Genomic DNA, 21,545 nt, shown 5'->3' on the forward strand with positions numbered 1-21,545 from the left:
CTTCATGACGGTAGTGGTCATGGGTTTGGAAGGTGCTGTCTAAGAAGCATTAGTGAATTCCTGCAGTGCATCTTGTAGATGGTACACACTGCTACCACTGTGCATCTGTGGTGGAGGGAGTGAATGTTTATGGAACAGGTGCCAATCAAATGGGCTGCTTTGTCCTGGATAGTGTCAAGCTTCTTGAGTGTTGTAGGAGCTGCACTCATCCAGGCAAGTGGAAGTATTCCATCACACTCCTGACTTGTGCCTTTAGATGGTGGACAGGCTTTAGGGAGTCAGGAGTTGAGTTATTCACCATAGGATTTCTAGCATCTGACCTGCTCTTGTAGCCACAGTATTTATATAGCTAGTCCAGTTCAGTTTCTGGTCAATGGTAACCCCCCCCAAGATGTTGATAGTGGGCGATTTAGCGATGGTAATGCCATTGAATGTCATCCTCACTGTATTGCAGTCAAGGTTCGTTGCATAGGTTCCAACACAATATTTAACTTTCGGCAAATTTAAAACTGTGAATCTCTTTATCTGCCATAGTTTTCCCTTCTCCCAACAAGCTTCAGGCTTTTAAAACTCACCTAAACACTATTGATTGATCTGATCTTCTTTCCTACTCTTTTCAGCTATGATTGTCCAGCGCTGTGGGCTGTTCCTCATTACCCAGCTTTTCCTAGAGTTTTTGTTAATTTTGTGACTTCTGGTTCCATTGCTGTTATTGTTGCTTTGGAAGGGATTTTGGAAGATTTTGCAATGATACAGGCACTCAGTTGTCTCAAAGCTCAAATTTGCTGAGTTGCAGCAAACACGCAGTAGCAACAATAACACTTCAGTACAGTCGGGAGATAGTGCTGCACTGTTGGAGATGCAATCTTCTGGATGAGGCATTAAGCCGAGACCCCAAAGCCTGATCAAGTTGATCCTAAAAGCTCCCATAGCACAAAATGTAGAAGACCAAAAATCTCTCTTTGGTGAACATTCTTCACTCAACCAACACTATTAAAGAGAGATTAAATGTCCACATTGCCTTCGACATTTACCTCACTGTATGTGAGGCATTTTGTGATATCCTGAGAGGCATGATGAGTTGGTTGGTAATTGTAGATGTTCCTTTACTACAGTTACATTTTTTTCCCATCAAAAATCAACATTGACTCAATGAAGGAAGATACTTGGAGCAAGCAGCATATTTGCAGGCCTCTAATCCAATGCTAGCATGGAATCAATCTGGTATGGTTTATTTTACATGCTGGTGTGAGATCACCATGCACGGATCATGAATGCTTACCCTCTCAGATTTACACCATTGACTGTTGATCCCTGCTTCATTCTAGCAAGAACCTTACATATAAACAGCATGAGATATTTTGTAGTCCTGCCATTATTAATGTCTTACAATAAGTGTTATGATCCCAGCGGATGTTAATACTGGGCAAGTCAGATCCCAGAGTGAAACCTGGCTTGATAGGTCCTAACTTATATTTTTTTGAAACCGTGGAGGAAAGTTACTGAACAAACTCACAGGAGTCTGTTGATGAACTTCAAACATTTTTAATAAATGAAACATTATTTAATGAATAAAACATTTATTGAACAAGAAGAATGAACTGCATTACACCAGACAAAAATATTGAAAAGATTTCAATGCAAGGACAAAAAAAATGATTCGAGTATTCCTTCACCCCAGCTATACCTTTACAGACACCTACAAATTTGGAAAAATAAAACAATTTACCATATCCTCCTTATACTCTAATACTCAGGGTAAGCAGGCAGTACATGTGAACCAACTGACGAATCATGTTCAGACACACCACACTCCAATGTAAATTACAGATGTGACCAAAGCAGGTTCTATGGATTTCTCAACAACCCACCCAAAAGCTTGTCACACCGTGAGCCAACCATTCTCGCTGAAGCTCTGTCTTTCTCACGAGGATTTCCAATCTCCACGTTTGAAGAACTTGCCTTGGAACTCTCTCCCAAAAGTCACTCCCACTTGGACAGCTTCAACAAGAATCCACTTCCAGGGTTTCAATCTCACCTCCTGAGATTCCTTACCCCTGGATTTCCACCTACGCTCAAGCTTCACCTTCCAAGCACAATTTCAAATCTTTGACCATGCCAAGCAGAACACCACTGCTCCAAAGGGGTACCTTTGCCCTTACGGCCTGCAACACAGTGTCACCAACATTTGGCTACACTCTCGGATCTTCAGGGCTTCTCTTGGGCCTATTTTGCTTCAAGCCTGCACCCTGTAGCCCTTTCTCTCTTTAATCAGAGTTGATTGCTCTGCTCCTTTCCCTGTTTAACAGGATCTACTTCTGATCTCCATCATTATCCTTTACCTAGGACTGTCTTCTGGGATCTGTTTCTGTCGCACTCCTTTGTGTGGGACCTGCTTCTTGGTTTGGGACCTCTCCCTGTCCCCCTCCCCCTATCCTGCTCCCTGGGACACTCTCCCTGCAACGGTGCTCCTCTTCAGGCCACGCTGCTTCACTTTTCTCCTTCTTTTCTTCAGCACGAGTGCACAGGGCCGGTTCCTGGCTGAAGGATGTAAAAATGGACGAAATGCGCCTGTGCGGCCCTCTCCCAGCCAGCGCATGTGTGAAATCAACGAGCTGCGCGTGTGCAACCATCTCCTGGTCAGTGCAGGAGACAAGAAAACAAAACAAAAACGACTTGAGCTGTGCGCATGTGGCCAATTCCCAGCCACGTGCAGAAGTCCCAAGGCCTGCAGGGAACTAGAGTTCCCAAACTCTGAGGTAAGTATTTGAGTTTCACAACATTAGCCTTCGGAATTAGTCTGGCTGCCTATGTCATTTCATTGTACATGCAGAGTCAATGATAACTATAAAAGCTGGCTTGAACACAATCATTTCACCAGAGTGATGGGTCATTGCAAAAACCTGTGACTGCCTTAAATGTAGTTCACAACTGGGTAGCCCAGAATTATGCAAATCCACCACATTGAATAAGGTGAAACCTCATCTGAATGGAGCTCTTGGACGGTCTAAAATCCTAATGTATTGAATAGAACACTGACCCTCAATCGAAACAAAATCATCATTCCAGTGAAATTTCAGAAAGTTCAGTATATTAAAAAAAGAACCACAGGAATCTACAGAAGCGCAGATCAAGGTTCTTTTTCTTAGCACTGTTTCCAGGTACCGATCCCTAGCAACTGATTTATAAATCAGAGCATTCCTGGTTTATGATGCAAGTACAAAGAGACCCATTGAGCACGGCTACAGAATCAGTATGCTTTTGGCCCACATTTCAATGTTAAGGAGAACACATGAATCAGTATTCACAGTCCTGACTGTTGCTGAGCACCAAAAACAACATTTTCAGAAAGTAGTGCTGAATAAATGACTGTGTGTATGTTGGGAAATATTTATCTTGTGTGTTTGGAACCAAGAAGATTTAGCTCAATCCCAGTGGTTGAGTAAGGTCTATCAGTATGCATCAAACCTGTCATCCAGTGTTCTTTCTAGACTGCTACTTTCTTTAGGAAAGTTATTGTACTATTTATCATAAAATAAATAAAAAGAAACCAATGTTGGTTTATTTTGGCGAAGTTTCTGTTAGAATATGAATCATTACCAGAGTTTAAAAAGTATCCCTAAAAGTGTACTCCGATAGTAGACTCAAACCTAAATGAACCCCCTGCTCTTGTGTCTGATTACATGCGAGCACTGGCCAGGATTTTCCCCTCGGCGATTTGGGGACGGGGCCTGCCTGCCGATGGGAGAATGATGCGGGATGATGTCCGGAGGAACCCCCGACGTCATCCCGGTCCCTTTAAATGTTTAGGAAGGCTGGCGGACAGCGAGATCAGCTGTCCGCCCGCCGACCTGTCAATGGCCAATTGAGGCCATTGACAGGCTAATTAAAGTAATTAAAGGACCCGCCCGTCCAACCTTAAGGCTGGCGGGCAGGCCAGGAGCCCCGGCGGGCTTCTGAAAAAACATGAAACCTCATCCACTGGCGGGATGAAGTTTCATGTCTGTTTTTAAAAAGTTTAATAAAGTTTTAGTCATATTTTTTAACATGTCCCATCTCGTGTGACATTGTCACATGAGGGGGACATGTTAATAATTTTTTAATTTTTGTATTTTTAAAGTTTTTCGGACTGTCACTGGTCTCCCTGAGACAGCACTTTGCCCGCACGCCCATCAAGGGCTAAATTCTGCCCACAGTCTGCAAGGCAGTACATCATGAGGCACGTTGGTAATATTACTGTTTCAGAGGCCTTTACACTGTCAAACACTGGAGGTTATCATGACTATAATGAATGTGATTCATTCCTGCTTTATCTCATTAGGGAAACCATTTGGAAGAATCGTGTGAGGTTCCTGGAAGAGCGAGTTCTAAGTCGTTGGTCTTTATTTACAATCTGGAATGCTGGGAAACAGGGTAGGAAGTTGTACAGAAGTCTTTCAGCAACCAATCAGAAAAAGGTATGTTTAAGCAAAAATGCAATCATTAAAGGTCAACAATAATGAAATAATTATCAAATATTTTATTCAGACTTGCCGCACCTTTTGTAGATTTATGGACAATTGTTGGAACAAAAACGTTGTTTAGCAACATACTTGTCTCCTGCTACTGAGTGATGAAGAATACTGTAAATTAGCATTTATAGTTCCAATTTGATTCCTTTTTCTTCTTGTCAAAGTAGATGCTATTTCATTTGTTAGTTAAGAGCTAATACTGTATGAACAAGTTAGGCATCACTCCTCCCAAACCAACTTTCACTGCTGGGAAGGTCCAATAATATGAAAATATGACAGGTTAAATTTTAACTTTCTCCATTAAGCAGAAAACTAGTGGCAGTGGATCGAGTGACCACATTAGAGTCTTCTACATCAGCTATTTTGTCCTCTGCTATACTCTTAAAACCTTCTTCTTTGGCCAAACTTTTGATTACCTGCCCTGACAGCCCCAACTTTGGTTCAGTGTCAATTTTTGTCTGGTTAGGTGTCCGTGAAGTACAATTCTGCCATCCTTGCCTGATCTGGCCTACATGTGACTCCAGATCCACAGCAATGTGGTTGACTCTTAAATGCCCCCTGAAATGGCCTAGGAAGCCAATCAGTTGTATCCAACCTCTACAAAGTCTCACTGTGGGTGTACCTACACCACGTGGACTGCAGCAATTCAAGAAGGCAGCTCACAACCATCTTCTCAAGGGCAACTAGGGATGGACAATAAATGGTAGCTCAGCCAGTGATGCCCTCTTCCCATGAATGAATTAAAAAACAAATTGGGATGACTTCACTACATTCAAGGCACTCTATAAAGGCAAGTTGTCGTTGTTGATGTTGCCTTTCTACTGAATTCGTTGAGCTGATATGTTACCGCCAGTCTTCTGTTCAGCAGTGAAAGTCAAAGTCAACCCCAGTCTTACTTAATCCATTATATGTTCCCATGAAATCTGGATATTAATATGGGAACTTCAGCTTTAGATCTGAGTGCAGCAGAATGTGCATTATAACTAAAAGTGAATTTGTGCATTGTACTAATCTTTATTTCAGCATTCATTTTCTTCGTGCCTCTGGAATGCATCTTTGGATAATTTACTGTGTTAAAAGTTCTGAGTTGTTCTGCTAAAGCACCAGAAATGTGCAGTGCCACAGTGATTCAGTAATAACATCTGAGCCATTTTAGATCTGAATTTTAAAAAGGGCCTATTTGCTTTATATTCAATGACGGAGAACCAATTCAAAACAAAAAATACAAATGGCCTTCTTTAGATTTATGAACGGTTACATTAAAAAAAAGCTACTTGTGAAAAGTGGGTAGCAGGATAACATTGCAATAAAATGACCAGAGCTGCACATTTCTGTTTTGTTCTTGCCATGTTACAGGCAAGAGTTCTGCTCCATATTTAAAACAACTGAACAAAGTTTTACCATTTAAAAAAAACTGCAGAAAATTCATTAGGCTCATGGTGTTTGCAATTATCAATCCATGTGATTCACTATTTAATTGTAACATTATTAAATTTTAGTTAAATGAAAACTGACTGCTCCTAATAGCTAACATGAGATAAAATGTACAAAGAAAAAAGGAGCATACAATAGTGCCTTTCATATCTTCTGAATCTCTTCAAACACTCAAGTGAATCACTTCTGAACTGCACTTGTTGTTATGTGGATAAATATAGCACTCAGCGTTTGGTGGTGTTGATTAGAGGATGATTGCTGATCAGGACACCAGGAGAATTTCTTGCCCTTCTTCAATAGTGCTATGGGATCACAGAATCACAGAATTGTTACAGTGTAGAAGGAGGCCATTTGGCCCATCGTGTCCGCACAGGCTCTCTAAGCATTTTAACTTAGTACCGATCTCCTGTCTTTTTCCCATAACCCTGCACATTGGATGATTATCTAAATAGAAACAATGCCCTCTTCAATGTTTCATTTGAACCTGCTTCCACCACACATCCAGGCAGTGCATTCCAACCCCTAACTACGCACTGTGTGAAAGTTTTTTTCTCACCTCGTATTTGCTTCTTCTGCAAAACAATTTAAAATTGTGCCCTCTGGTTCTCAATCCATTTATGAGTGAGAACAATTTCTCCCTATCTACTCTGTCCAGGCCCCTCATTATTTTGAAAACTTCTATCAAGATCTTTTATATCCACCTGGAAATGGCAGACAGGGCTTTGGTTTGCCATATTATTAACAAACTGGCACCTCAATCAATGTAGTGTTGCCACAGTACAGCACTGAAATGTCGGCCTGGATTATGTGCTGAAGTCCATTGTGGGGCTTAAACCCTTGACTTTCTGACTTAAGAGTACAGGCAACCAACCAGCTGGTACAATGGCAAAATATTCTTCCCTGTTTTGTTTCCCTCTTCCTGACCCACCTATGTTTCCACCTCTTTGGCCTCCCAATGACATTGGTAATTCCTTGACCAAATTGATGATCAGTTGTCTGTATCTGTGACATTCTTCAGCTAACCAACAGGGTCCCAGTTATTAGATGATGTTCAGTTTTCCCTTCCTTTGGGAAAGCACGTAACATTCACTCACAAAACTTGAGATCAGGATATGAGGAGTGACAAGCACAAACTGCCCTACTGTTTCGTGGAAGATGGCACTGAAGCATCGCCCCCAGCACATCTCCAGCCGCTCATATCTTCAGGTTTTTAACCTTGAAAGGCAGCCATCATGTCTATGGTCCTATGTACACTGGGAATCTGACGTGTGGAATTTTCCTCTCAGCCTTCTTTCTCAGGACCAGAGATTTCTCCTGAGCAGCAGGCATATGTTGGTCAGTGAACATTATGAACACAGTACTAACCCCAAGCATCTGAATCTCGAGAGGAAATGCTGTATCAAAATTATGCACTGTTTGGATCTGGATGAATATCTGGTCAAGGTTGAGATTGAGGACCATAGTGATTAATAGAAATGGTTAAGTATCCCATGGGACAGAATGGTCCCAGCATATTTGGGCCATGCAAATGTTCTTTGTAGAATAATGGAAATAAAGATGATATACAGTAGGTACAGAATTTATTGTCAAAATATTACCTAATAGGGATAGAATCCATTTTAGAGCAGACTGCATAGTGTTTGGAAAGCAGACTGAATTACTTTGTCTTGTTCTGGGCTTTCATACATACCTGTACCGTACATAAGGAACATAAAGGCGCCTGTCTGTTTTTCCTGGTGCCTTAAGGAGTCCCTCCCAATGGCCAGTGTTTGCTTTGGCTTCAGATTTGGATCATTCAATTAAAGTATTCATTCCAGCTACCAACTGTACCAGAAATAAAGTACATGCAGAAAATGGATAACATTTGACTAATTTCCACTAATGACATGACTTTTTAACCTGCTCCTTTCCCAATTTTTGATTCTGAGAATGATTTGGTCACTTTTTTAATGACTTAGATTTTATGCAGAGTGATACTGTCTGAAATTTGCAGCATTAAAGCAATTCCATAGGTACTTTAATGGCCCAAATGTACGGAAAGTAATTTAAATTCCTGCCCTTAACTGACCTATACAAACTCTAGCCTACCTGACGTCAGAGCAGACAAATAGATCCAAATTCAGATATAGCACACACCATTTCTCCAGGACATACCATCAGAATCCTTCTACACAGTCTAACTTGTGTAATGTTATATGACGTTTAACTATATGCTGCACATTCCAGTGTTAATGAATGTGTCTTACTCACAGCACTTATTCATTCTGTGCTGTGGCTAGTTTAAATGAACCTGCACTGGTCTGTGGCTGGATTCCAGGACCTGGCTGCACTTTCACCACCTGACAATCTACAGTCATTACATTTCTCTAATAGACCAAGGAACAGTCTCTTGTTTTACTGTATCTATGATTCATCAGATTTCTTGGCAGAAAGAAAACATTAACACACAAGGAGTTGTTCGCAACAATCTATGTTATATAAAGGTATGGCTGTACCATGTTTGCCCATAAAATTTAAAAAGCAACTAAAATATTCTACCCTTTTAAAATGTGGTTGTTTATGTTTCCCCTACTTTTTGGATTTACCTCCCACCACTAGGCTCCCTGCTTCAGCCATGAAGATTTGATCAGCTGCGTCAAAGGCTTCTTCCTTACCACGGTCAAGATTCCATGCTGATGTTCAAGTGGTGGGCTGGACTTTTACTCCCTCAGCTTAATCTCCCTCCCCCTGCCCTGGTGAAGTGGTCAACCACTCTATTATAAAAGCAGCCTCAGGAGAATTAATAGAAAGGGCCAATTTAGGGAAATCAAATTCATTGACCAAAGAGCCAGACTCAAGAAATAGGAGCTGGAGTAGACCAAATGGCCCCTCAAGTCTGCTCTGCCATTCAACATGATCATGACTGATCTTGGGTTTCAACTCCATTTTCATGCCATTTCCCTTGATTCCGTGAGAGACCAAAAATTGACCTCGGCCTTAAGCATATTCAACAATGGTGCATCCACATCCCTCCAGAATAGAGAATTCCAAAGTTTCACAACCTTTTGAGTGAAGTAAGTTCTCCTCATCTCAATCCTAAAGGATCAGCCCCTTATCCTGAGACTGTGCTCCGTGTTTTAGACTCCCTGACCAGTGGAAACGATCTCTCAGTGCCCACCCTGTCAAACCCCTTCAGACTCTTGTACATTTCAAAGGGATCACCTCTCATTCTTCCAAACTCCAGAGAACATAGGGTCAAGGTGGGGAGGTTTCTTTTTGACCCAGGAAGTTGTGTACTGCCTGAAAGGATGGTTGAAGCGGAGTCAATTGCAACTTTTAAAAACTAATTGGGATAGGTACTTGAAAGGGAAAAAATTGCAGGCCACTGACAGGGCATGATGGATCGAGTGGCTTCCCTCTGGGGTGTCTCATCCTTTATGATCCTGAGTTTAAATCCATTAAAGTCTGGATCTGTACTCGGGTCTCCTGATTAAGAGCTAGGTGTTTACTGTTTTACCTCCCTGGATTCTCTTTCTCTTTTGAGCTTTAATATATGAAGCAAGTGCAGATTTTGTTAGTACAATAGCATCACACAAGGCAGTGAAAATAAGTAGAAAATAAAAAATAAGGAAGCATCTTGAAAATCTGCCTAATTGATAAAGGTTCAAAATAAGACACATTTTATTCATTTTAATAAGATCCTTCATCTTAAATTTTAAGTAATGTTTAAAATCAGAGGTGGTGATCCATGATTTAGTAATTACAATTATAACTGTCTTTCAACAAGTATTTCTAAGTCTGTTCTAAATATTGATACCATTTGACATCTTATCACCAGAAAGCCCTCAGATTACTGATGGCATATTTGTTCCAAGCCAAAGGAACTGGGTCTTCCAACAACAACTTCCATTCATATGTTACCTTTAACGTTAACAAAAGTATTGCAGAGAAAAGAGAGAGGCTGTTGAAACTTTTTGTTTTGCACTCGTCAGGACAGATCCACAAGAATACCAAACCTCAAAAGGAGCAGGAATTTATCCTGCATGAAAAAAGGGGTGCTGATTCATCAGCAAGTCAACTCTGATTGGTCGAGGCATTGCCATGGAGAATGCACTAGGGAACTGTGGGTTAACAGCAACCCCGATCAGATCATTGCTTGCTGTATTGTGCACACTCACACGGGCCTAAGGCCACCACTTCCAGACCTGAAAAATGTCCTGTCTACCTCAGATTATCAGGGAAGGGTAACATATCTCAAAGATTTGAGCAACAGGTGAAGCTAGCTGTTTCATGCTGCTACTACATAGTAGCAACATAAGTGGTATTTTCCACTAACAGGATGCTGCCGTCAAGCCAAGAAAATACTCTTCCTGCTACAGGAATGAGTAATGTGATATATGAATTTCAGTTTTGGTGTGACGCCAGGTTAGTAGACCATATGTCCCAATGACTGATGTATCATAATAAACAGCACATCCCTTTGGCTCTTCGCAACAGGCAGAGTACTGACCATACTCGACCAGCCCGTGCTTGCAAAATTCAAAACATAATGTCTAACATTAGATATGATTCCATGATTGTACAGCACTTTCTGAGCAATCCCAATCTTTGTGCCAAGAATTACACAAACAGCCAATTAAAGATCATTTGGGCTCGCAATGTGACTCACTTACGCTTGCTAGAAGTTACATATATTCACAGGCTGGAACCCGGCCTCTGCAGGCAAAAGGAACATGTCCAGGTATTGTGCCTTCTTTGGATTAAACAAAAACATAGGGGACAACAGTTCCCTTGGTGCACTCGCCATGGCAATGCCTCAACAAATCAGTCCACTTGCCAATCAATCAGCACCCTTTCCTCATGCCATATAAGTTGTTGCCAACTTTGAAATTTGGCATTCTTGTGTCTGTCCTGATGAGTGCAAGACAAAAAGTTTTGACAGCTTGTCTCTTTTCTATCAGCAATATTCAAGTTCTGAAATACTGAGCAAAATTTGTAAAACAAAAAAGTCACAAAGTGTTTTGCGTGTGTGTTATAAAGCAGAATTTGACAGCAAGCCACATAGGGCAAAATTAGGGCAGGTGAACAAAAGCTTGGTCAAAGAGTTAGGTTTTAACAAGCATATGAGAGGAGGAAAGAGAGGTAGAGAGGTGGAGAGGAAGAGGGGGGAATTCCAGAGCTCAGGACTTGGGAAGCTGAAAATGTTGGAGCATTTAAAATCAGGGATACTCAAGAGACCAGATTTAGAGGAGCAAAGATATTTCAGGGGGTTGTGGGCTGAAGAAGATTACAGAGAAAGGGAGAGGTGAGGCCATGGTGGGATTTGTAAAATTGACGCACTGCTTCAATAGGAGCCAATATCTCTGAGCAAAGAGGCGATGGGTGAATGAGACCTAGTGTGAGCAAGGAGAGGCAGCAGAATTATGGATGACCTCATGGTTACGGTAGGTAGATTGTGAGAGACTTGCCAGAACTGTGCTAGAATAGTCAAGTCTAGACATAACAAAGACACGGATAAACGTTTCAACAGCAGATGAGCTGAGACTGGGGTTGACTTGGGTGATGTTACAGAGATGGAAATAAGCAATCTTAATGATGGCACGGATATGCATTCAGAAGCTCACCTCAGGGTCAAAAATGATACCACAGTTGCAAATAGCCTGGTTTAGCCTCAAACTGTTGGCAGGGAGAGGGATGGAGTCAGTAGCGAGGGAATGAGGTTTGTGGAGGCAATCAAAAACAATGGTATTGGTCTTCCCAATATTTAACTTGGAGGACATTTCTGTTCATCCAGTACTGGCAGGCAGTCTGATAATTTTCCAACAGTGGAGGAGTTGAGAGAGGCGATAGTGAGGTATAGTTGAGTGTCATCAGCGTACAGAGAGTCATTTATGGCACAGAAGATGATTGATCAGACCATTGAGTCCATGCTACCTCCCCAGAGAACAATCCAGTCAGTCCCCACTCCCCCACTCGGTCCCCATGTGAAAACTGACGCTGTGTTTTTGGATTAAAGTCACCTTTGTCTGTTGGTCCAGATTATATAAGATTTGAATGTTGGATGCAGGGAAGATTTGCCCAGCATGATTTCCCCCAACAACCACCTCCCCCCCTTCCACATAAAGCTGTTGATTTGCCCTAAGCACTTTGTACTTCTCTTGGTGTTTTACATCACTTCTTCAGGCAGCCTGTAACCTTTAGCCCACTAAAGATTACCAAACTGCAATTTGCAATTCAGGTCCTTTGCCCACAGTGGTTAGCTGTGGCTCAAGGTTAGCTCTCTTGACTTTGAGTTCAAAGGTGGTGGGTTCAAGTTCTGCTCCAGAGAATTGAGCACATAATCTTGACTGACACTCCAGTACAGTACTGAGGGTGTGCTGTACTGCTGGAGTTGCCACTTTGTCTCTCAGTTGAGATGTTAAACCAAGACCCCATCTGCCAACTTGGGTGGATGTGAAGGATTCTACGGCACTTTTCAAAGAAAAATAAGGATTCCAACACCCCACCCACCCCCCCAACCATGTATCATGGGCTCCATAGCTCCCTCAAGTGGCATCTCCAACTAACAGGCCACCTAGTCGTGTATTCATTTGTTGTTTGTGGGACCCTATGTGCAGTTAGACTGCCATATTTGTCACTACACTTCAAACATCCATTGGTCTTAGAACAATTTATGACGCCATGTGAGGCACAATTCTTCCTTAAAAATCCCTGTCCAAACATGACCAAATTCGGCAGTCATTTCATTAAGCGCCTTTCTATGCAGGTCATTGACCCAAAAGGCCTTATCCTCTTTCAAATTAACATTCCACATTTCTGTCAGTGTCATGTCAGTAATTACCATAGTAAGCCTTGTTAGTATCCCTGAAATATGCACAGGCAGTGCGGAGCCTCAACCACCCAGAACTGCACATCAGAAAATCGTAAGCAACTTGAGGTTTTCCAATATGGGCTAATGACAGAAAACTCCATGCTCGCTAACACGGACTGAGCAACAACAACTCAGGATATCGGTCTCAGCATGTAAGTATTTAGATATTGTATTAAAACCTATTACATGAAACACAGTGCAAAGCTGTAGTTAGCAGTGCTGAGCTGAATGTTTTATCCCACATTGAGAAATTTATATGTAGTTGTTCAATCTAATATTCATGCGTGCCATTAGACATCAGAGCTGTAGAGATAATGAAGGCAGGAATCAAAGTGGCGAGTGACTAAGACCAAGGATTAGAACATTCTCTGGCAGATGGCCCCACTACTGAGACGTTTGTTGAACTTATTCCAAATGGATCAGGAAAAGAAATAAAAGTTGTTACTCGCTTTGAAGTACACACCACCACTTCCTACCTCAATATGGAAATTAGACAAGTGTTCACTGCAATTCCCTAACTTTTCAGCCTTATTAGTGAAAAACAGAAAGTTCAAACCAATCTCAAAGGCAGAATGCAAACAAAATATTTATGAATTAAACAATTAAATTGAAAACAAATGTTGCCTCAGCTCTGAGGTTCTGTTTGTGAGTATAATATAATAAAGTAATCTATAACATTTGCATACAGGTTATAATTAAACTTCATTTACCGACTTTACAAGTCTAGCAGGGAAATATTAATGAAGTAATAGAAAGTTCCAGAAGGGGCCATTCTTTTACATATGGTGACTTGACATCAGTATGCATTGGAGTGGCACGTTCAAGCGAATGAGTATAAAACTTGAATGGGATTGTAGCCTAATGAACTAGGCTCATGACTGGGAAACCCAGATACCAAGCATGGATACCAACAATTATTGGAACAAATATCCGTGACTATGATGGTGTGAAGCTGAGGGAATGTAACAAATAGATACAGGAGTAGGCCACTTGGCTCCTCGAGCCTGCTCCGCCATTCAATAAGACCACAACTCCATCTCCTTCCCAAGTCCCATATCCCTTTACAACCTTAGTGTTCAAAAATCCACAGGTCTTGAAAATACTCAATGACTGAGCATCCATATTCTCTGGGGCAGAGAATGCCAAAGATTTACAACCCTTTGAGTGAAGAAATTTCTCCTCATCTCAGTCTTAAATAGCTGACACTTTATCCTAAGACTATGACCCCCTAGTTCTAGACGCTCTAGCCAGGGGAAACAGCCTCTCAGCATCTACCCTATCAAACCTGAATGTTTTATGTGCAGAGTTCACTGCACTAGTACATTAGAGACACAGTCCAGGCATCAGACGGAGAGCGCAAAGCGCCAAACAACCTATCTATCCAACCCTTCAAGTACCAACTGCCCCACATGTGGCAGAGTCTTCAGTTTGCACTTATCAGCCATTTCAAAACCCATTGAATCGCAGTGGAAGCAAGTCATCCTCAATCCTGCCTGAGAGAGAAAATTAGTATTATTGAGAATGTCTTGGATCAAGATGTCCAAATTAAATTTACCATTTAATGATCATTATATCTGGCAGATTAGTTTGAATTCTTGGCCCAGTGGTAGCACCCTCTCATCTGAGTCAGAAGGTTGCAGTTTCGAGCCCCATTCCAGAACATTGAGCATATAATGTAAGCTGACATTTCTTTGCAGTATAGAGAGAGTGCTGCACTGTCATAATTACGATCTCTCAGATGAGATATTAAACCAAGGTCCTATCTGCTATCTCAAGTGGATACAAAATATGCCATACACCAGTTAACGAATAACAGGGGAGTCCTCCTGGTGTCCTATTTGCCCCTCAAACCACATCATTAAAATGTAATGGCCCAGATTTTGCTGTACTAACAACTTTGAGGCTGTCAGAAATCACCCATAATCTGGATAAAACTGACATTAACAACTGGCATTCACACATGCACCATTAAATGCAGAAATCAGGAAGTCACTGTCAGAGATACTGGCTGAAATTTTGTCACCTCCCGGATTATTAGGGCAGAGGCCATTAAGTCTCTCATCTTTCTGCTGTCACGGGATATTCCAAAAGGTGGGAATGGCAGCAACTTACCCACTCACTGACTGGAGGCAGGAAGCTAATTAATCAATTAACAGGCTAATTGTTATCCAGTTTACGTGCCCAGCAGAGTTGTCATGGTGTCAAGGGTGCCTCTGTGTGTGGGGAGACCACCAGGTACATTGAAGCAGCTTCCCATTGGGGGTGGCTGGGCAACCTTCCTTCCCATCCTTCCCAGAGGCCCCATGTACTACAGACCACCACCCTCTCCCCCACTGCAGCTCCACGCTGCCCTGGAGGGATCAGCCTTCCAATCACTGGGGCCAGCCCCGGCAATGTAAAAAATTTTGAACCCCCCCCCCCTTCAAAGGGCACCTCAACACCTCTTACTCCCCGCAGCCTTAATGGCGGCCACCTCTATCGCTGGCATTGCTGAGCTGTCGGGCCTCTTGATTGGTTGCCACCAATAAAAGAGGCACTGTGGTCCTGCTGCACACGTCCAGGGGCATGGGTCACGCTTTTTGACTCAGTGGGACTTTAGTCTTGCCAATAAAGCTCCAGCCACGTTGTTCCTCAACAGTCTGCCCTGTCGCAGCCTTCACACATGGAATCTGCACAGAAGTCATTGTTAAAATGTCTAATTAAACTAGTTACCTGCTATTATCACACTAAACATCAGTGATAAATTTAAGCCTTATTCAAGCAGGGGCAACTGAGTTTTTATTAATGTAGTAATTGATAATTACTGCTGAATAACCTCTCTGGACCTGAACAATTAATTTTAACAGTATGAATCCTCATGCCATCAGATGATATTCAATGTAGCAGACTTTTTAAAAAAAATTAAATATTTCCAAGTTTTTGTGTTTTTCTATTTATGTTTCTCTCTTAATCCTGCATTTATGTCCCAAGCTTTATGCCACTTTCTATACAATGATGTAAGTTTATTTTATAATTTTATTTCCTGGTTTGCCATCTATGAGGATTCTTCAATCTGATTGGTTGATCCGCCATCTCCCTGCTGCCAGCCCCATTCACAGATGCCACATATTCCCCGTAGAAGGTGCCAAACTTAAACTGATATCAAAATAGAGAAAGCCTGGGATGACCAAAACTTTGTGGGGAGCTTCTTTTGAGGTGACTTCAAACCCCAAGCCATATTCTGGTCATTATCGCATTGTTCTTTGTGGGACCTTGCTATATGCAAATTGGCTGCTGAATTTCCTACAATATAACATTCTCCCCTGTACAAGAATACTTCATTGGCTGAAAAGGGATGTTCAGAGGTCATGAAAGGAGCTATATAAGTGCAAGTTTTTTCTTGGGATAGAATCACTGTAAATGCAACTAGTAAGGCTAACGTATTGTCCAGGAAGATCAAAGGGGTAGGCAGGTCACAAATCACATGGGCCTATTCTCTATGTCCAAATAACACTTCTCTCTGTGCACATGCATCATCTTGTAGCTGTTCACCAGCAGGTTCCAGGAATGCACAGGCCAGAGAGGTAGCATTGGATTTGCTCTGACCAATACTATACTGGCTAGGTTCCCTGCTTGCATTACAAAGTTCACCTTTACACATATTCATTAAAAACAAACCTTTTGGATGTTTTTTTTGTTTGCTTGTTGGCTCCAATGATCACATATTACGATCAATATCCCACTGAATATGCAAAGAACTCAGGAATTCACTTCCTTAAAACCTATAGATGGAAAAGGGTTGATAATTCAAAACTTGCCATAAAGATTGTCCATAGCAGCACTGTCCCCACCCTGTCACATTTGAAGTTTGTAGGTAACATTGCTAATACATAGCTAATGCTAACTATGGTTTCTGCTTTCTACAGGCTGTGTCTTTTTGTGATGTGGATGAAAGTAAGATAACAAAGGGCTTCTACACTTATCAGGAGTCAAAGGTTGGAATTTCTCTCTTTGCACACTGTTTATAAAACTCCAGGGTTTGACACAAGCACCTGTACAACAGCACAGAACCCCATTCCGACATCCCTTCGGTGCAACTGTTCAGAACACCTCAGTCTTTAAATGGTAATATTACAATGGACAGTTATTTTTTTCTAATTCTGTCTGGATCTTAAAGAGCTAGATTTCCCGAAACCCACAGAGTGATTGGGCGTAGGTTTACCCCATGACTTCCCCATAAACTTGTTCCCAATCCCAGTTCGGGGAGGGGGTGAAGGGAGTGAAGCAATGAAAACCCTCCATATGCTGCTCTTCGTTTCTTCCAACTTTGTCCCCTATTATCTGCTGGTGTTCATAGCTCACGAACTGTATAAGGAAGCATGACATACATGAAAAAGCAACACACTGTTTACTGAAAGTACCATAATGTGTATGACATTGCCCTCTAATCTACAGCAAATTATTTTCTAATGGGGTTGTGGTTGTGAAATCACTAAGGTCATCTTCCATGAGTCACTTTTGGTACTGGACTGAGATATTAGCATATTCCTGAAATGATCACACCTGAAATTCCCTTTTTTTTAAAAATCTCAGTTTTAACCTAAAATTCTTTTTTTAAACTTTGTTCTTGGGATGTGTGCATCATTGGCAAGGCTAGAGAATCTACTGCCCATCCTTAATTGTCCTTGAGTAGTTGGTGCTGAGCCACCTACTGCTGAGTGGCTTGCTAGGTCATTTCAGAGGGCAGTTGAGAGTCAACCAAATTGGTGTGGGTCTGGAGGCCAGACCAGGTAAGGACAGCAGATTTTCTCCCCTGAAGGAGAACCAGGTGGGTTTTTATGATGGTCCAGTCTTTCATGGTCGCTATTAATGAGTCTAACATTTTACTCCAAATTTATTAATGAATTGAATTCAGATCTCCACAGCTGCTGTGGTGGGATTTGAACACATGTCTCCAGAGCATTAGCCTGGGCCTTTGGATCACAGGCTCAGTAATATTACTATGCTTTCTTTCACATTGTCAGCCCCATTCATTCTGAACCACTCGGTTATATTAAACCTTTATAGTTAATACCGCAATGTCCATTTTTGCTATTATGCATGTATAATGATGCTGAATTCTGGGTAACTGGATAGGGTGTGATGGCATCTTGCAATAGATGCTTCACTTGGTACTTAGTCATGAGAGGTTATAAAAACAATAAAGACGAATGATAAGCAGATAATGATGTCATTGACACTGAACTAAACTGATAGCTCACTGTGTAAATTGGTAAGAATTACTGGCTCCCACAAGTTTAGCTCTTTGAGTACTTGAATTCCCTTATGATTTAGGATTTATTTGCAAGTTTAGTGCCAGTGCAATGAGGCTTTAGCTTCACATCGATGCTAAACTTCAACCTGAGTAGAAACCACAAAATTCCTTCCAGGGAGTCTTACTTAAGTTCACTCCGGTGTCATAGACTCCAGATTCAAACTGCATTCACACTAAACTAACTAAAATGTCATTGACAAGTACAACTATTTTGTCCTAACACTACATTTATAATATAAATGCACGCCTACACATTCTGCACCTGTACCTCGAGAGCTGACATTGAGAGCCCGGGTTAAAGTTACTGCCAGAACTGACACTCAGTTGGATTCCCTGGATGGCTGAGTTTCTGTGGGTCACAATCAGGCCATCTGATAAAATACTTCCTGATGACAGAATACTCCCTGTAAAGGACATGATATTACTGATAATGAAATCATTGCCAATCCACAATAGTGGATGTCTGTAAGGGACAGCACAGGGGAAGGCGGCGGCTTAGTGGTATTGTCACTGGGCTAGTATTCCAGACACCCAGGGTAATGCTCTGGGCATCCCAGGCTTGAATCCCACCATTGCAATAAAAATGACCATGAAACCATTGCCAATTGTCGTAAATACCCACCGAGTTCACTAATGTCCTTTAGGGAAGGAAATCTGCCATCCTTACCTGGTCTGGTCTACATGTGACTCTAGACCCACAGCAAAATGGTTGACTCTTAAATGGGCAATAAATGCTGACCTCATCAGCGTTGCCCCCACATCCCATGAACAAATGTGGTTCAATACAAGTATGTGCAATGATCATTGGTTTAACTATAGGCAACATGCTGGTATATTGTAATGATTCAATTAGTCTTACTTCACATATCCTCTTGTTTTGGCTAGTAGGCTTATCAGCAATTTCCGTATGCACTTTATTCTGCATTTTCCCTTTGCAGTCGCACAGAATGCGCCTTCACATCAGTGAATTTTCTGTGTAAATACATTTTATGTCAATTTTTTTCTTCAAATAAAGTATTGCACCATCGTGAGATAATCCACCTGGTGTCCCACATGTAAAATGTGAGCTACCTCAAGACCTCAATGGGCTTAAAGCTCCTGATCAAAAGGGGAGGATATTCTGCTGAATGTTATAATAGCAGGTAGCTATATAGCAGCAGAGAACCTGTCACCAATCTCTGAACAGATGTGTAATACTGTGAGACTATCAGGGGAATAAACGTAGGGTGGGGCGAGGGTGTGAAGTTGTGGGGTACCATTCTCTCAAAACCAAAATTGTTACTTTTTGTTTTAACCTCCAAGATTTAACCAAGGACAGAAGTTAAACTGAATTCTTCAAATATAGACACACACACACACACACACACACACACACACACACACACAGTAAACAAGAACCTTGTAGCTTTTGTTTCCTGTCAGATTCTCCTAGAAAACAACAATTTACATTTCTACAGCACCTTTCACATATTATAGTTTCTCAAGGCATTTTATACAAGAAAATGTTTTATGTCTCTTCATATAATGGATGGTTCACTAGTCTGAATATGATAGGTTCTTCAGTAGCTCAACATTTTGCTAGCGTAATTCCTACAGCCTGCTGACAAGTACTCTTGTTTCTTCTAGGATAAGCCAAAGCCAAAAATTCCCATATACCATTTTACAGAAGCCAAGCCCCCTTTCATCATCTGTGTGAAATTGGTGAGTGATAGCCATTTGTTTCCATAATTATAAAATGTACAAAGGACAGCCATAACATCAACAGTACCAAAGGTGGGTAAAATCCAAGATGTGTAGTGGTTTTTGAAGATGGTTCATTTCTCATAACTGAGTTTAAATTCAGCATCAACTGAGAGGATGAACATTCCTTTTGGCTCCAAGTGTTCATTTTCAATCAGCGTCATAATGGGTGAAAAACACCAGCACTGAATTGAAATCCTGATTCAGATAATCCCTTCATTTGCTGCTGAAGAGCATCTAGTCCCAGCATGCATCTTCCTGAGTGATATTCAATTCTTGGCATTTGGAGAACAGACAGGCACACGCTTGCAAATTTGTATCTCTGTTTCACACCACACAGTATACCAGTGGGACATCTTCAATCAACACAGCTAACATGGACAATAGCACGGAAGTCATTACTAACTGGCACGAACATCTCCTGTTCTTGCCAAAGAGGCAGCTTGATCTCAACAGATGATTATTGCAAAGTGTGGTGTAAGAATAGGTTGAAGTCTTTGAATAAAATAAATACTATCAGTTAGTATAAAGGATAAAATGAAGTTTTAAGAAATGTCCCCCAAAGACATTAAGTCCACCAGTTATTAAATCTCTGACTTTGACGAGTTTGTATCTTACTGACATCCAAGTGCCTCCTCCAAACTCAGAAGTGACCACAGGGGCCAAGCTGTGTCTCCACTCTAAAAATCACATTTTTCTTATCCCCCCCCCACTCCTAAGTCTTGGAGTTCCCTTACTATTAGGCTCGCATGTAAAAATTGGCAGCTTTAGTATGGCACTGCAAGGTACCTGCCGTGCTGCATGCTAGGAGTCTGATCCTTCAGGACCAGAGGGGTAAAAATAGTTCCTGCCAGAGGGGAATTCAAGAATGAATAGGTTACCAACTTTTTAAAGTGTTAAAAACCCCAGTTTCACCCCCTGTAGAAATTGACCTTCTCTCCAATCTACTCGAGAATTGTGAAGGAAACTTTCTGTTGAGAACTCATACTGACAAGGAATGTAGCTCAAATTTAATTTGAATTTTAACTCGTCTTTAACTAGAGTCCGCGTGGGGTCAATGTGAAGCTAAATTCCTGAGGTAGAGCCACAGTCTTCTAAACTACTAAGCCATTTAGACTCACATTAGCAACCCATTTTAGTTACAGTCTTTAGTGCATTAAAACCAATACTTTATTTTAAATTTAACTGCCAGCTATTTTCTGATTTCAAATCGAGCATTGAAAGATTGCACGCTGTTCGTCTCAGCTTGCTTCAGGGGGGATGTGTTTGAAATGTTATTATCTGTGCCAATGAAGAGGTAAAATAAAAAATCTCCTGAGTGTAGAATTTCCTCAAGTATTATGTTCAGAGCATTGTTAAGCAAGAGTTTTTTTTAAATAAAAATGTGAGACTATTTAAAAAGAGAGATGGGAGATGATATTTGGAATCAGTGCACAATCAACAGATACAAAGGCCACAGCAGAAGGTGTCCTTTGTTAACTTTGTCCTGTAAATTTCCAACTATATATATATAGTAATTAGTAATAGGAGCATTGCAGACGCTTTATAATTACTCTGGTCTCTGTTCCTGATTTTATGCCAATTGCTTTTCCGGCACACTGATAAAATACTCCCCTATGGTTCAAGTGCCAGACGAGGAGAGAGGCTTTGTAGCTACCTTCCCTGAAAGTGTACAAAGCTATAGCAACACTGCTGCAAAAATAAAATCTCAACAATG

At 41.3% G+C, this 21,545-nt stretch overlaps 1 protein-coding gene across 4 annotated transcripts in view; it reads left to right on the forward strand.

The window, feature by feature from the left end:
* The window catches only part of b3gntl1 (UDP-GlcNAc:betaGal beta-1,3-N-acetylglucosaminyltransferase-like 1), a 320,936-nt gene that overhangs the window by 278,348 nt on the left and 21,043 nt on the right, over positions 1-21,545 (forward strand). For all 4 annotated transcript variants that reach the window (XM_041217352.1, XM_041217353.1, XM_041217354.1 and 1 more), the window contains 3 exons: positions 4,322-4,457; positions 16,701-16,769; positions 19,715-19,789. In XM_041217352.1, the coding sequence (XP_041073286.1) occupies positions 4,322-4,457; positions 16,701-16,769; positions 19,715-19,789 (280 nt within the window). The remainder of the gene's footprint in view (positions 1-4,321; positions 4,458-16,700; positions 16,770-19,714; positions 19,790-21,545) is intronic.

This window comes from Carcharodon carcharias, chromosome 22 (genome assembly GCF_017639515.1).
Source record: "Carcharodon carcharias isolate sCarCar2 chromosome 22, sCarCar2.pri, whole genome shotgun sequence".
Classification (NCBI taxonomy): Eukaryota; Metazoa; Chordata; class Chondrichthyes; order Lamniformes; family Lamnidae; genus Carcharodon; species Carcharodon carcharias.